General features: G+C 56.4%; 1 protein-coding gene across 2 annotated transcripts in view; it reads right to left on the bottom strand.

Moving 5' to 3' along the window:
* Positions 1-575, bottom strand: part of LOC104363627 (receptor-type tyrosine-protein phosphatase V-like) — a 40767-nt gene extending 40192 nt beyond the window's left edge. For both annotated transcript variants that reach the window (XM_042800067.1, XM_033001929.2), the window contains exon 1: positions 340-575. Coding sequence is in view for 1 of the 2 variants with exons in the window: in XM_033001929.2 (XP_032857820.2) it covers positions 340-355 (16 nt within the window). In the remaining variant the exon portion in view is untranslated. The remainder of the gene's footprint in view (positions 1-339) is intronic.
* Between the last annotated feature and the right edge of the window lie 12087 nt (positions 576-12662).

Below are 12662 nucleotides of genomic sequence, written 5' to 3'. Positions count from 1 at the left end.
CAGCAAAGGTGCCCGGTGCTGCCAGGATGTCACACTCACGGAGCCAAGAAGTAGCCACGAAGCAGCTCCCAGTGATCCCCCATCCCTCAACATGCTGGGGAGCCCGGGCACAAGATCGTCCCTGCGCTGGCCCAGCTGCGTAAAGCCATGCTCCGCTCCTGGCACAGCCACGCATGGAGGCTGCCCATCCCCTGCCACCCGCTCTGCAGCTGCAGGACGGGCTTTGCTCGTGCAAGTGCCAGACCACAGGAGGGTCTGCGCTCCTTCTCCCACTGCACGCATCCCAGCTTCAACCGCGCACCTGGGAAGAGAGAGGGGAACAAGGATCGGGACTGGTACCTCTCCTGATGGGCATCCCCAGCGTGGTCCGCAGCCCGTCCTTGCGAGCCTGGCGTGTGTGGTGTCAACTGGCGTGCTCACACTTGCTTGCTGAGCACTCCCGCTTGTGCGCGGCCCTGACGCTCAAGTCTGGGCTGGTCCCACAGGAAAGCCCGCCTGGGCTCGCCCAGTGCCTCAGCTGCAGGATGCCAGGGAGGAGGGATCTGCTGGGCTGAGATGCCTCCTGTGGCCCCGTGGCGACGGGATCTGCACGCCAGGGAGGGCAGGAGACGTGGGCTGTGGCTCAGGCTGGGCACGGCTCGTGCCTCCCTGCGCCTCAGCTGGGTTTGCATCACGTGCTGCAGGACCAGCCTGGGTGCTGGGGGCTCCCTGTGATGGGACACTCGGAGACAGCAAGCGTCCCTCCATGCTGCTGTTGCAAAGGGAGATGGGGAGAGCCCCAAGGCTGTGACAGAGCCAGTGCAGACACCCAGACCCACGCTCCAGCCCTGAGGGTGTCTGTGGGCTGTGATTGCTAAAGGCTTTGATTGGCTTGAGCACCATTCTGAACAGCCACCATTCTGGAGTGACAGCATCCTGGTCCCTCTCAGTCCCACATCAAGGGGGAGATGGGGAGGAGCTGAGGAGTTGGCTCAGGAGGTGCAGAGCATCCCAAGACCTTGTCCTCATCCTGGTAAGCAGGCGGCCAGCTGGTCCCTGGGAGCAAGGAGAAGGGTCTTGTCAATGGGTTCAGAGGAAAGTTGGGACCATGGGAGCAAGTCCCAAGGGACCCTCTCTCTCATCCAGATGGACATGGCAGAAGGAGGTGCAAGAGCCACGGCAATCCCAGCTGAAACAAGGCCTGAAGCTCATGTTTCTGGTCTCCTCAAAAAGTCTGGCAGAATTAGTCCAGCTTAGCCCCATGTGGGAGCAGCCGGTTCCTGCATCTGCTGTGGGGTGCACAGTGGGGGGATGGCATCTGCATCTGACCCTTTCCAGTCCCACAAGGGTCACATGTTTCAGCTACTGCTCAGGGGGTTCAGCCTTCCCACCACAGGCACCCATCTCTGCTGGCTGCTCCCTCCCCACCTCCTTTTGCTGAGCAAAGCTCTCTGCAGAGAAAAGGGAGAGGGAAGGCGATGCTGGCTCAGTCCAAACCAGCCTGCCTGCGCAGCAGGGAGAGGATGAAGCCCTGGACACTGCTGCCATGCTCAGCAGCTACGTAAAAACACAGCCTCCAAATTTAGAAAGCAGCTCAGTTTCTAAATACCACCATGAACTGAAAAACTCACCTCAAAATGAAACCAGCACCAGCCCTTTGGTTCAAAGTTTCCTGTATAAAAACAAACCTGTCAGACGGCTGCATTTGCACACAAAAGGTTTTGTTTTCGGGAGGAAGGTCTGTTTTTTGGAGGAGTAAACACAAGGCCTGCCCATCCTCCATGTCCCTGGGTGGGAGGCCTGCCTGGCAGCTCAGGGCATTGTCCCATCTTACTGCCTGGCTGCTTTCCCTCTCCCACGTCCCCTGTGAGCAGACCGCTGCCTGCAGCAACGCCAACACCGCTGCTGTTCTGAGCTGCTGGCCAGTCTACCCTGCAAGCACTGACCCCTGGCAAGCTGTGCCAGCTGAGGCTTTTCGCATGAGTCCCCATAGCTGTGATGCTTTGGAGGGTCCCAGAGCATGGGGACAAGTGCAGGATGGGGCTGTGCAAGGGCAGAGCTAGTCCTTCAGCAGAGGGATCGACGTCTGCCTGTGGCTCTCCTTGCACTGCAGCCATCCCAGGGTGCTGCAGCGTGGCACCCAGGGGTGCTCCCCTTCCCCCAGCACGGCTGCAGCTTTGGCAGAACTTGCTTCTGCAGCTCCTCGGCTTCTCCCTGGCATCTCAAAGCACTGGCAGAAGTTATTTTCACCTCTCAGCTGGGACACACTCCCCTGCCTCAGTTTACCATCCCTGCACTGGGAAGCAGAGGTGCTCTGCTGCTGGAGGGGAGGGAGGGAGGGAGGGCAGGCTGGTAACGGGGACACATCAAGCTTCCTCATCTCTCCCTGGGCTGTCATTAGCAGCAAATTTGGCATCTGGGCTGCAAAACCACGCTGTCCTGCTTCTTCTGTGGGTGGTGCAGCTGGGCTGGGCTGGCTGTGGGGTCTGGGAGGGACTGCCCCAAGGCTTGAGGGGATCAGCCAGGCTGCTGTTTGGCTTGAGCCACTTGTCTAGGAGAGCCTAAAACAACAAACATTGCAGAATAAGGGAATGTTTCACTGCTTTTTCCTGGTCAAGTGGTTTCCTGTTTTCTAAGCAGCAGTTCCAGCACCACTGGGGCAGAGGACTCGTCTGCACAGAGCCTGGTCCCAGTGCAGACTCCCACCGAGGAGGCACGTTCTTGCTGCTTGACATCTGGCAGAGAAAGAGGTCACACAAGATTGGCTCTAGGATCAGCTGCAACCTTTACCAGAGACCTGCATCAGGAGACAGCGTTATTTTCCCCTCTGGGCTGAAAGCATCCACGGACGCGTGGTCTTCCCTAGGTCAAAACAATCTGGACCCCTCTTGTTTACACAGCCTCGCTGGTGTTTCTTAGGACAGCTTTCCATGGCCTGACAAACTCATCACATGCACGGGCGCCTGCTCGACACAGCCAGCCCTGCACAGGGAGCAGCGGAGCTCCCGGGCTCAGCGCTGCTCCCAGGGCCACTGCTGTGAGCAAGAATGGCTCGGTGCTGTGGTTCATGTGGGAAGCTGCTGAAGGCAAGGGACAGGGGCAGGACACGCCATGGCACACCACTGCTATATTTCGCAGGGGTGGGGAGCGAGTGTCTCCATCTCCATCACCCCTGCTCCTCCCAGGCCTGGCTCCGCACTCCGGCTGTCTGTTGGGGTCCTGAGCAGAGCCCTGTACAATTTTGGTGTCGTTCCATCCCTGGGTGCATCCTTTCTCCCCCAGAGCCTGTCTGCAGCTGTGCACACATGTAAGGTCACCCTGCGTGGTGGTGCTGCCACCCCAGCACCCACAGCCTCCCCTCCGCCCCAGCCTAGAGCCCCCCTGCCCAGCTCCTCCCGCTCTTTCCCCTGCCTGTCACTGACCTCCCCTCTGTCCTGGGTAGCACTGGGAGCAGGGGTGGTGGGACCGTACCAGCAGGCCTCTGGAGAAACACACAGATAATTTTCTCAGTTGACAAACATCGTATTTCTCCTCCTTTGCTGAGTGTTATTAACAAGAGGCTGTTGGCAGAGAGTCTGCCCTGAAAGTCAGCCTGTAAGTGCCAGCCCCTGGGGACTGTCTGACCCATGGAGGAGAGGCAGGCAGAGACAATGCTGACACACAGGGTGGCTGTCACTGCTTGAATCAGTCCTGGCTCCTCGTAGGAGTCCTGGCTCCTCAGGGTCCATACTGGGTACGTACATGCACATCCGTCCCTGACCGTGACAGAAATATACACCAGAGATTTGCAGGAATGGAGAAATAAGCAGACAGAAGGGGCTCCTGTCAGCACCCACAGGCCCAGCCAGTGCTGCAGGACGCGGCGGGAGCAGGGAGCAGGGTCCCTGCCCAGCACACGCTGCTGCATCTGAGCTCTGCTGGGTCCCTGGCTGGACTCCAGCTCCTCAAAGTGGAGCGACCCCCAAAGCTCAGCTGGGGTGTCAGGAAACCCACGTGGGAGGAGCAGGCAGAGCTGCTCAGAAGGCTGTGAGCGGAGGTGGAGATGGCCCCTAGCAGGGGCGATGCCCACCAAGCAGAACACGACCTTCTGGGGTGTCGTGGTGCCAGGCTGGCTGGTGGCATGGCAGGTCAGGGCTCACCTGCCCCAGCTGAGAGCAGAGCTCACTGGCTTGGCACCCCTCTCCACAGCCCTGTGGGTGCTCAGCCAGCGCTTCCCCAACCTCTCCCCCACCCGCCAGCAGCACAGGTCCCTCCTGCCCAATCCTGCTATCACAGACCTGGGCCCCAGCACCACATGCAGGCTCTGAATTACAGAGGGGCCCACCCTTTCCCAAAAGGGCTGCACAGCCCATCCAGCATCCCTTGTTAGTAGGGCACAATGTCCCCCATAAACCAGAAGTGAGGTATGGAGGGAGAAGGATCAGCTGGTGGACCCGAAGCTGGAGCACTGTGCAGTGACCTGCCCACCAGACACCATGGCCATGACCTGCTGCTCTCCCATGCAGCGGCAGACCCAGCGCCTTGTTCAGGATGACTGCAGGCACTGCTCTGATGCCAGCTGCGTGGCTTGACCCCGGTGCCCATGCCAGGCAGGAGCAGAGAAAGGGTGTTCGGCAGCGCTGGATGATGAAGTCTGCTGTCTGCCACTGCTGGTCATCCAGCGCTGTCAAGGTGAGGCTTTCACGGGCAAAAATCCTAGCATCAGGGGCTCTGGTGCCACCAGCTGCTGCCTTGATTTATCCTCCAGTGTGGAAAGCTCCGTGGCTCCATCCTCTGCTACCTGCACTTGCCAGCAGTAAAGGTGTCCCCTGCCCCGGAGCAGCTGGGGACCTCCCTTGGCCCCAACAGCAGAAGTAAAAAAAGCCTAAAAAGCTTGCAGTTTCTTAGCTTTTCCTCCAGATCTGGGGCTTCCAGCACCATGGCTTCCCCCCAGTGAGCTGAAAGGAATATTTCTGGTATCTGGAGCTGGGATAAACCGGATCCCATGTGCTGTGAGCTCCTGTGGCTCAGACCTACAGCCGTGTGGCTGCAGTGAGACCAAGGGGACTGAGGCAGGCCTCGCTCAGCAGGAGCGATGCACAGCCCAGCGCGGTGGTTTCCTGCTTTGCAGAGGCCAGAGAGCACTATCCAAAACAGCTTTCAAGAGCAGCCAGGCCCACGTACCGGCACGCACGCGTGGCCCTGCCTCGGGGGTGTCTGGCTGCTTTGGGGGGGGGGGGGGGGAGCAGCACTGTGCAGGTCCCCATCCTCTCGGCATTGCTGCCCTCTGGCTGCCTCGGCACCAAGTCTCTGCTCTGAGCGGGGACGTGAGAACTGCAGCAGCTCTCACGGGGCTCTGGCTCCTGCGAGATGCACCACAACTCAAGAACCTTCCTTTGGGAGCAGATCAACCCATGTTAGTGCAGCAGCAGCCAGGCTTGGGTGTTGGCAGCCTAGTGCCAAACTACGGGATCAAGGACTTGAATTTAAAGAATTTGTCTCATTTGCACATGCAGTTGTGATACATAATAGAAGAATTTTGCTTTCGCTAAAAGTAATTAAACAATTACTTTTATTGAGTTAGGCTAAAGCTATTATTAGTACAGTGATACAAATTTTAAGAAAAGTAGAAGAATTTACTACTGGGAAAAGAAAAGGGGGGGAATTGATCTGAGGAAACAACAACCTAGTAGGCCCCCCCCTCCCTTCTTGGGGTGCTCACCAGATGGTCCATATCACAGGGCGGTAACTCCTTTGCGATGGAATGAGAAAGAACAGGATGGGCCATCCCTGGTATCTCTTGTCCTTGAGGTAAGAGAGGAACTGAAACCACTGAGACATAAAGACAAAGGAGCTGCAAATTGGCCCAGACTTGAAGGACAAGGTGTACGTGACCACAGGACTGAGCTGGCGCAGAAGTAAGGGTCAGGTAGCGAACACCGTGAAGAAGACTACGAGCCTTCATCTGCAGACCCCTGCCCACGACCACCAGGGAGCACTGTGCAAGCGTGACTGGAGGAATTTGGGGTGGGGGATATGTTAATGATTTCTTGGAACTAATTGCAATATTCCCTCCCTATCCTTGGAGTAGCGATGCAGATGTATTAGAGCAGATGAATATGTAACCTTTGATACAATATAAGGGAGCCCCTTTGGCTCCAGGGTGCACCATTGTGCCCAGCGCTGTATTCTTTGCTCCACTGACTTTGTCCCCAATAAAACTTTTTTTTTTATATATATGCGGGCTTGTTTCTCACACAAGGTATCTCACATGATCCTGGCTGCCCCACTGCGTGTCCTGTCTGTCGGACATGACCTGCTGTGCTAAGACAGGGCTGGCTTGGTGGGATTCAGGGCGAGGAGGCTGAATCTCTCTCAGCGCTCAAGGGGGATCTTGCAGGGTGCTGTATAATAGGGATATGGCAGTGGATTCACATTTGTAGGGAGTAGGAAGGCTTTTCTGTGGGCACTCCCACCTTAAAAAGATACTTTAATAGAATGTGGGATAACAGCATGGAAAGCTCAGAAAATATGGCTTTCAGTAAAAGATCTGACAGGCCTCAGCTATACAGTTTGCCCCAGAAAAGAGGAAGAGGCCACTGGCCTGAGTTTACGCAAGGATTTGAATGGAGAAAAGATGTCTCCTGCCCATTGGCAGCAGCTGACATGTCAGCAGCTGGGAACTGGAGGAGCCAAGCTCTTGGGTCAGCTTCACCTTGTGCCACTGCTCTTTCAGACAGCCCCAGCCCATCTCCAGCTCCAAGAGTCCACGCAGAAGCTGCTGGCACATCCCCCCTGGCGTGCACCATGCAGCAGCAAGGCCCTTTGGCCCCAGGTAGCTGCATCCACAGGCCCATCCGGTGCTGGGGCCAGATGGTACAATCAGCATCATATGCATGGGCTGTTTTTAACAAGTTTAAGAAACTTAGCCACCGTGGAGGGACAAACTCAGCATCTGTTTAACTTACTGCACCTATTTTTGCACCAGACGCTGGCTGAGAGTAGGCTATTTTTAACCATACTTGGTTTACTATCTTCTTTCTAGCTGCTATCATGGGCTGAGAGGATCTGTGTGCTCTTTGTGAAAAACTCACTGCTGATCCCAGACCAGATAAGCCTGTGGAAAGCCAGCACTACTTCCCCCGAGCCCAGTGGCATGTGGGCGCAGGCTGCCTTGCAGCAAAAATGGAAGTGACTACTTTCTAACCGCTTCCTTTCTTTCTGGGTCTCTCTCTCCCTCCTGCCCCTCCTGACAAGTTCATTTCCTGTTATTGATAACGGCCTCTGCACCCAGCGAGAGGTCACCACACTCAGTGCCCCCACGAGAAAACAGTCCGGGGGCTGGAGACAGCAGGGCTGTGCAAAGCAAACCCAACCGAGCTGTGCTGGGACAGGCAGCGAGGCTCAGTCTGTGCCCCTGGGTGCCAAGGTCCCTGCTGCTACAGGGTGCAGCGTGCCGAGGGACCTGGGATATGAACGGCACAATGAGCCTTCAGGATTTTCAGGCCTTTTTGTGTCTTTTTCATAGGGAGCTGCTTTGTCCTGTGTGCTCTGGCAATGGAGAGTAGCTGGGGGGTTGCTTGTTCCTGGGAGCCTTCTGCCCATACACCTCTCAGTGTTTTGCAAGCCACTGTTTGCTGCCACCCTGCCAGGCTATCCTCTGTGAGACAGACAACTAGGTCCCCAGGGGAAACTGAGGCACACAAATGTTTCCAGACAGATTTTCCAAAAGGACAGCACTCTTGGAGGCAGACAGAGAAGCGCAAGACGAGCTGAAGTGACACATGGGTGAGCAAGATGCTGCCAGCGGTGCTAAGGCTGTGTCCCCTTGTGCAGCAGCGTGTCCTGGGTGACCCAGTAGCCCCATGGCTCTTGCTGTGCCTCTCTGGCTTCTCCTCCGGCATTTGTTGGTTAGAGAGTCAAAGTCCCAGCACCTCAGAGATCTGGCCCCACATGCCGGCTTAGATCCCCTCTACCTCACCACTTGGCTTAGGAGCAATCATCCATGAAGGAAGCTAACATGAATGGGGAGATCTTGTTCCCACATGAGGAGAGGAATAAACCATGTTGATATAAAGCACCTTCGCGCTAGAACACCATTCGCAGTGAGCTGTTCCTGTGCCAACACACCCCTCTTTAGTCCACAGCAGCACCAACTCCGCATTTTTGCTAGCCCCACACAGATGGGGCTGGTGGTTCACCCGCTTTGCCTCTGCCTTTCTGTTTGCAGCTGGAGGAAAGCTCAGCCTGTTCACAGGACACGTGGGAGAATATCTAATTCCAGAAACCAAAAGTGGTTCTGCTCAGCAGACAAAGAAGAAAAAAAATCCAACACTTAAGCAAGAAATCCAGGTGATAAACTATCATTTTGGTTCTCCTTGAGGAGAGGGCAGGAGTGAAGGGGCTGGCAACATCAGCAGCGGATGCCTTGGAAAAATGATACAGCAATTGTTTAATTGCTCGCAGCCAGAGCTGGGCAGCAGCAGGAGCGAACTCTGCACAGACAGTCACTGGCAATGGGGAGGAAGGTCACAAGTCCGTTCCCTCTGGCTCCCCCTCCCCTGGAGCAGCTCCATCCCAGTGGGATGCCTGAGGGTCTGGGCTCGCATGCGGCGCTGCCCTGTGGGCTCTGAGCTCCCCCCAGCCCCACCAGCATGGGCTGTGCGTGGCAGACGTTTGCACATCGCGGCACAGAGCGTTGGGGCTGTCCTTGGGAATGCGCTCACACGGAGGAAGCTGGAGTAGCACGACATTGTTCTCCGGGAAAAGCAATCTGCAGAGGTGCTTCGCTCAGCTCCTGGCTCCTGGCTGTCCCCAGGCCAGCGGGCACGTGACGCTGAGCCCCCCGATACCATGCCGTGACTGAGCTGCCTGCACCCCCCGCAGCCAGATCTGTGGGATGCTCAGGCTAATTGCACAGCTGATCGGCCGGTTTTAGCAGAGTCTGCTGAAGGCAGCTGCTTCACCTTCAAGCCCACGAGCGATGTTTAGTCAGCGGAGGAGATGGGCTAATTTCCAAAACCCTGGAGGACATCCTGAGCTCCCAGTGGTGTCGGCGGGAGCACGACCAGCCCTTTCTGAGCACTGGACCCAAAGGTGACGGAGGCCCAGCGAGACGAGGCCGTGGTGTGGTAGGCAATCCCGGGGGAGTGAGACCATGAGGCAGCATCTGCGTTTTGTGTGCTAGTTCAGTACCTGCCTGGGCTCAGGTGTCTTTGGGTCTACACTGCTGTTTGAAGAGGGTGAAAAGGGGTGCTGGAGCGCATGGATCAGGGCAGGGAGGCTGGGAGAGGAGGCTCATGCTCGGGAGGCTGGAGGGCAGAAATGGGCATAAGAACTGGGTGGGTTTTAGTGGGAAGAACAAGTCCAGTCCCAGTCGGAAGCTGGGAGCGGCTCTTTGCACAAGGGGAACTGGCTATGGGGTGTGGCCAGAGGATGCTTGGGGTGCAAGATGACCCCATGGAAGTGGAGTTGTAAAATGCAAGTGAACAACCAGCAAGTACCAGTCAGGGATAAATTCAGATCTCCGTCCCTTAAGCACCAGTTCCATAGGGTCCCAATGTCCTGCTGGGCTTGCTGAAAATAAAACCACAGCCATACAGCCCCTTCAAGACCCCTGAGGCTCTGCCACAGACCTCTCCAGTCCCAACTCATGACCCTAATGCACACGTGTCCACAGAAGGGACACATGGAATCCCATGCCTGACACATCTCTGGGCCCAGGCTGGGCCAGGGAGAATGGCTGATGTGTAGCAGCTGGGACCCTTCCCTCTGTGTCCATCCCCAATCCTCTGCTGTCCCAGCACCACTGCGGGCATCATCATCACCTCCTGAAACACAAACGTCACACTCGAGCCACCCTGCTCACCATGTTGGGCACTGAGGATGCTGTGCAGGTGGGATGCCTCCGGGGGCAGGAGAAGGCTGGGGCTTCTGCAGTGAGGCGGGGAAACAGCAGCAGGGACGCTATTCTCCCTGCAGCACTGCTGCTTTCCACATGGGCTGTAAAAGTGCAAGGGTGAAGGCCACCCTTGGGGGATCCAGGCACTGACACCCCGTTGCCACCAAGATCAGAGAAGAGAGGAGTACTGGGGACAAAGGATGTTCCTGTTCTGGGCCCTGACCCCTCCAGCCCCACCAGGGGAGGGAGAGGAGATGGTGAGGGGCACAGCAGTGATGCTTCCCCCATCCCCTTCTGAGCTTTGCCCTCCAGGTACCGTGGCAGGCTGCAATGGAGGTGGCTGCCCTGGAGTCCTGGTCCTGTCCTGACAGCAAACTGTCCCTGAGTGGGGGTCTGCCCCCAGCCTGGACACCCTCTTCTCTTGAAGCCAGGCCCTGCTGCAGGTCCTGCATGGCCCCAGCAGTCCCTTCTTGTAGGATCCAGAAGCTCCCCCATGCTCTGAACCCCAGGCCAGCCTGATGGTGCAACATGGGTGAGCACGGCTGAACAGCAATGCAGGGCCCCTTGCCTTGCACCACTGGCCACAGCAGCTCCTGGCTTTTTGCTCACCACTGCACTCCTCTGCAGACCCAGCCTGTGCCCCTCAGGAAGAGCAGGGTAGCAGCATGGTCTTCCAAGCTGGGGGGTGCAGAGGTGGCCAGAAGTAGCGTGTAGAAAAATGTGTGTGCACCTCTGGGACTTCGCTGCTCTGCAGAGGCCAGCGAGGTATTTGCATGCCCTTTGCCTGCATGGGTGGACACTGATGTGTAAACAGGGGCATTCGTTCTGCACGGGTGGGTGTGCATCCTGCCCTTGTGCTCCTGCCAGTGCAGGTGCCATTCCCAGGCAGGCAGCAGCCACGGAGGTCCCTGCAATGAGGCACAGGGAGAAGGTTGCTGCAGGAGTGGCACTGAGAGCTGAAAAGTGCTCTGGGCCAAGTGGTGTGTTCCTGTTCCATCAGCTCCTGGTTTCCCTCACGTCTGCTCTGTCTCCACCAGCTTATGCCTCATTTTCCACCAGCACCTTGTCTTTCATGCTCTGGGTCTTCACTGGGCTGTGGCCTCCTGTGCTCTGTCTCCCCTCAGATGCACCTCTGTTGTCATGTCTCATCCTGCTGGTGCTTCAACAGAGGGGAGGAACTGGAGCCATGCTGTTCGGGTGAGAGTACTCTGGGGTCCATTCATGCACCATCAGATGCAAGTAGGGCTCAGGAGGTCTCAGCAGTGCATTTTTTTCTGCCCCTGGGAGCCTGGGACATAGCACATCCCTGCACCACATGTCTGCTTCCCTCCTGCGTTTCCTTCATCCTGGATGCATGCCCATGGCTGGGACAGTCCCTTCAGTCTCCATCAGTGCTTCCTGAATAAGGCAAAGCCAGATGGGGTGAGGTGAAGTTCCCAGGGGCTCTGTCCTGAGTGTACATCTTGGTCCCAGCCACCATAAGTACATGCCAGTGGCATGTGGAGGTCCATGAGTGGCAGAGGCAGAGGGAAAGTGTTGTAGGGTTTTCTAGTGTACTTCCCTGAGCATGAGTACCTTGATGTTGTGTTGCTTCAGAAGCAGAGGATATGCTGCATCTCAGTATCTCAGCTTCTTCCTTTTGCCCCTGTGTATGGTCTCACTGAAGCACAGGAGTGACCAGGGCAACCAAACAAGGTCATTTTGCAAAGGGAGTGCATCTGCATCATTCTCTGCAGCTTTCAGGAGGGTTTCATGGCCAAGGCAGAAGCTGGCAGGAAGAGGAAGGGACTTACTGCTGAGGAGACCCCAAATCCTCTGAAATGGCCATCAAATCTCTTAAATCACACTGGGCCACAGATCACTAAAATGGACAGCACACAGGGAGCTCTTGGCCTTCATAAACACGTTTTTTCCACATCATTTTTGCAGCTTGATCTTGTTTCTTGGATAAAATCATGTTTTGGTGAAAGGTTCCCATTTCCTTTGGGGTAAAAAGACCAAAATCCAGCTCACAAAAGCTGGTGCTGCCCTCTGGTCTCCTGCCCATCATGCTCTGCGCGAAGGATCACGACATGCCTGTGGTGCCTCTTGGGTACAGCGAGGGCCTCTGGACAGCCCAGCTCTGGGGATTGGAGCCCCATTTCTCTGCACCTTTGGGTGCTGCTAGGTTTTGTGCTTGTTCCCTGGACCCTACAAGGTCAGTGGGGGTCCAGCTGTCTCCATGCTCTCTATCACAGGTGCCTGGCAGTTGGGCAAGTTGGGAGTGAGCGTGGGTGTCACCAACATATGCCCAATGACTTGCATGTGCTGGTGGCTCTGTGGCATCTGCCTCAGTGCCACGCGGAGCTTGTCCCTTGCTTGTCCCAGTGACAGAGGAATAGAGCAACAAAGAGGCAGCAGGTCTGTGCAGAGTTGGGCCGGCAAAAGACAGGAAGGATGGTCCCAGGGGTTTTCATCTTGGCTGCATCTTCAGGAACCCCTTCAGCAAAAAAACACCCAAATGGGAAGGGTGCCTACTACACTAAGAGGGCAGATACAGTTCCAGCCTCAGCCTTGCTGAGGAAGGAAGATCCTGTGTTGTCTGACAGGCTGATACTTCAGGAAAGAACCCTTTTGTTTACTCTGGTCCCTACTGAGGGCAAGTTTATTTGGCCACCTTGTTAAGTAATGCATTGCTGCTCATCCTAGGAAGACTTCTCAGTCAGAAGATGGAGGGTGGGAGGGAAGGGCCGTGCTGGGGCATGTTTCTCTGTGGTGTGGCTGTCTCTAGGCCCTTACAGGCAAGTTCTTTCATCCCACATAG

This window comes from Tyto alba, unplaced genomic scaffold, assembly GCF_018691265.1.
Source record: "Tyto alba isolate M040663 unplaced genomic scaffold, T.alba_DEE_v4.0 Super-Scaffold_30, whole genome shotgun sequence".
In the NCBI taxonomy this organism is placed as follows: Eukaryota; Metazoa; Chordata; class Aves; order Strigiformes; family Tytonidae; genus Tyto; species Tyto alba.
Note: the sequence above shows the minus strand (reverse complement) of the source record. Positions and strands in the feature narration are given on the sequence as shown.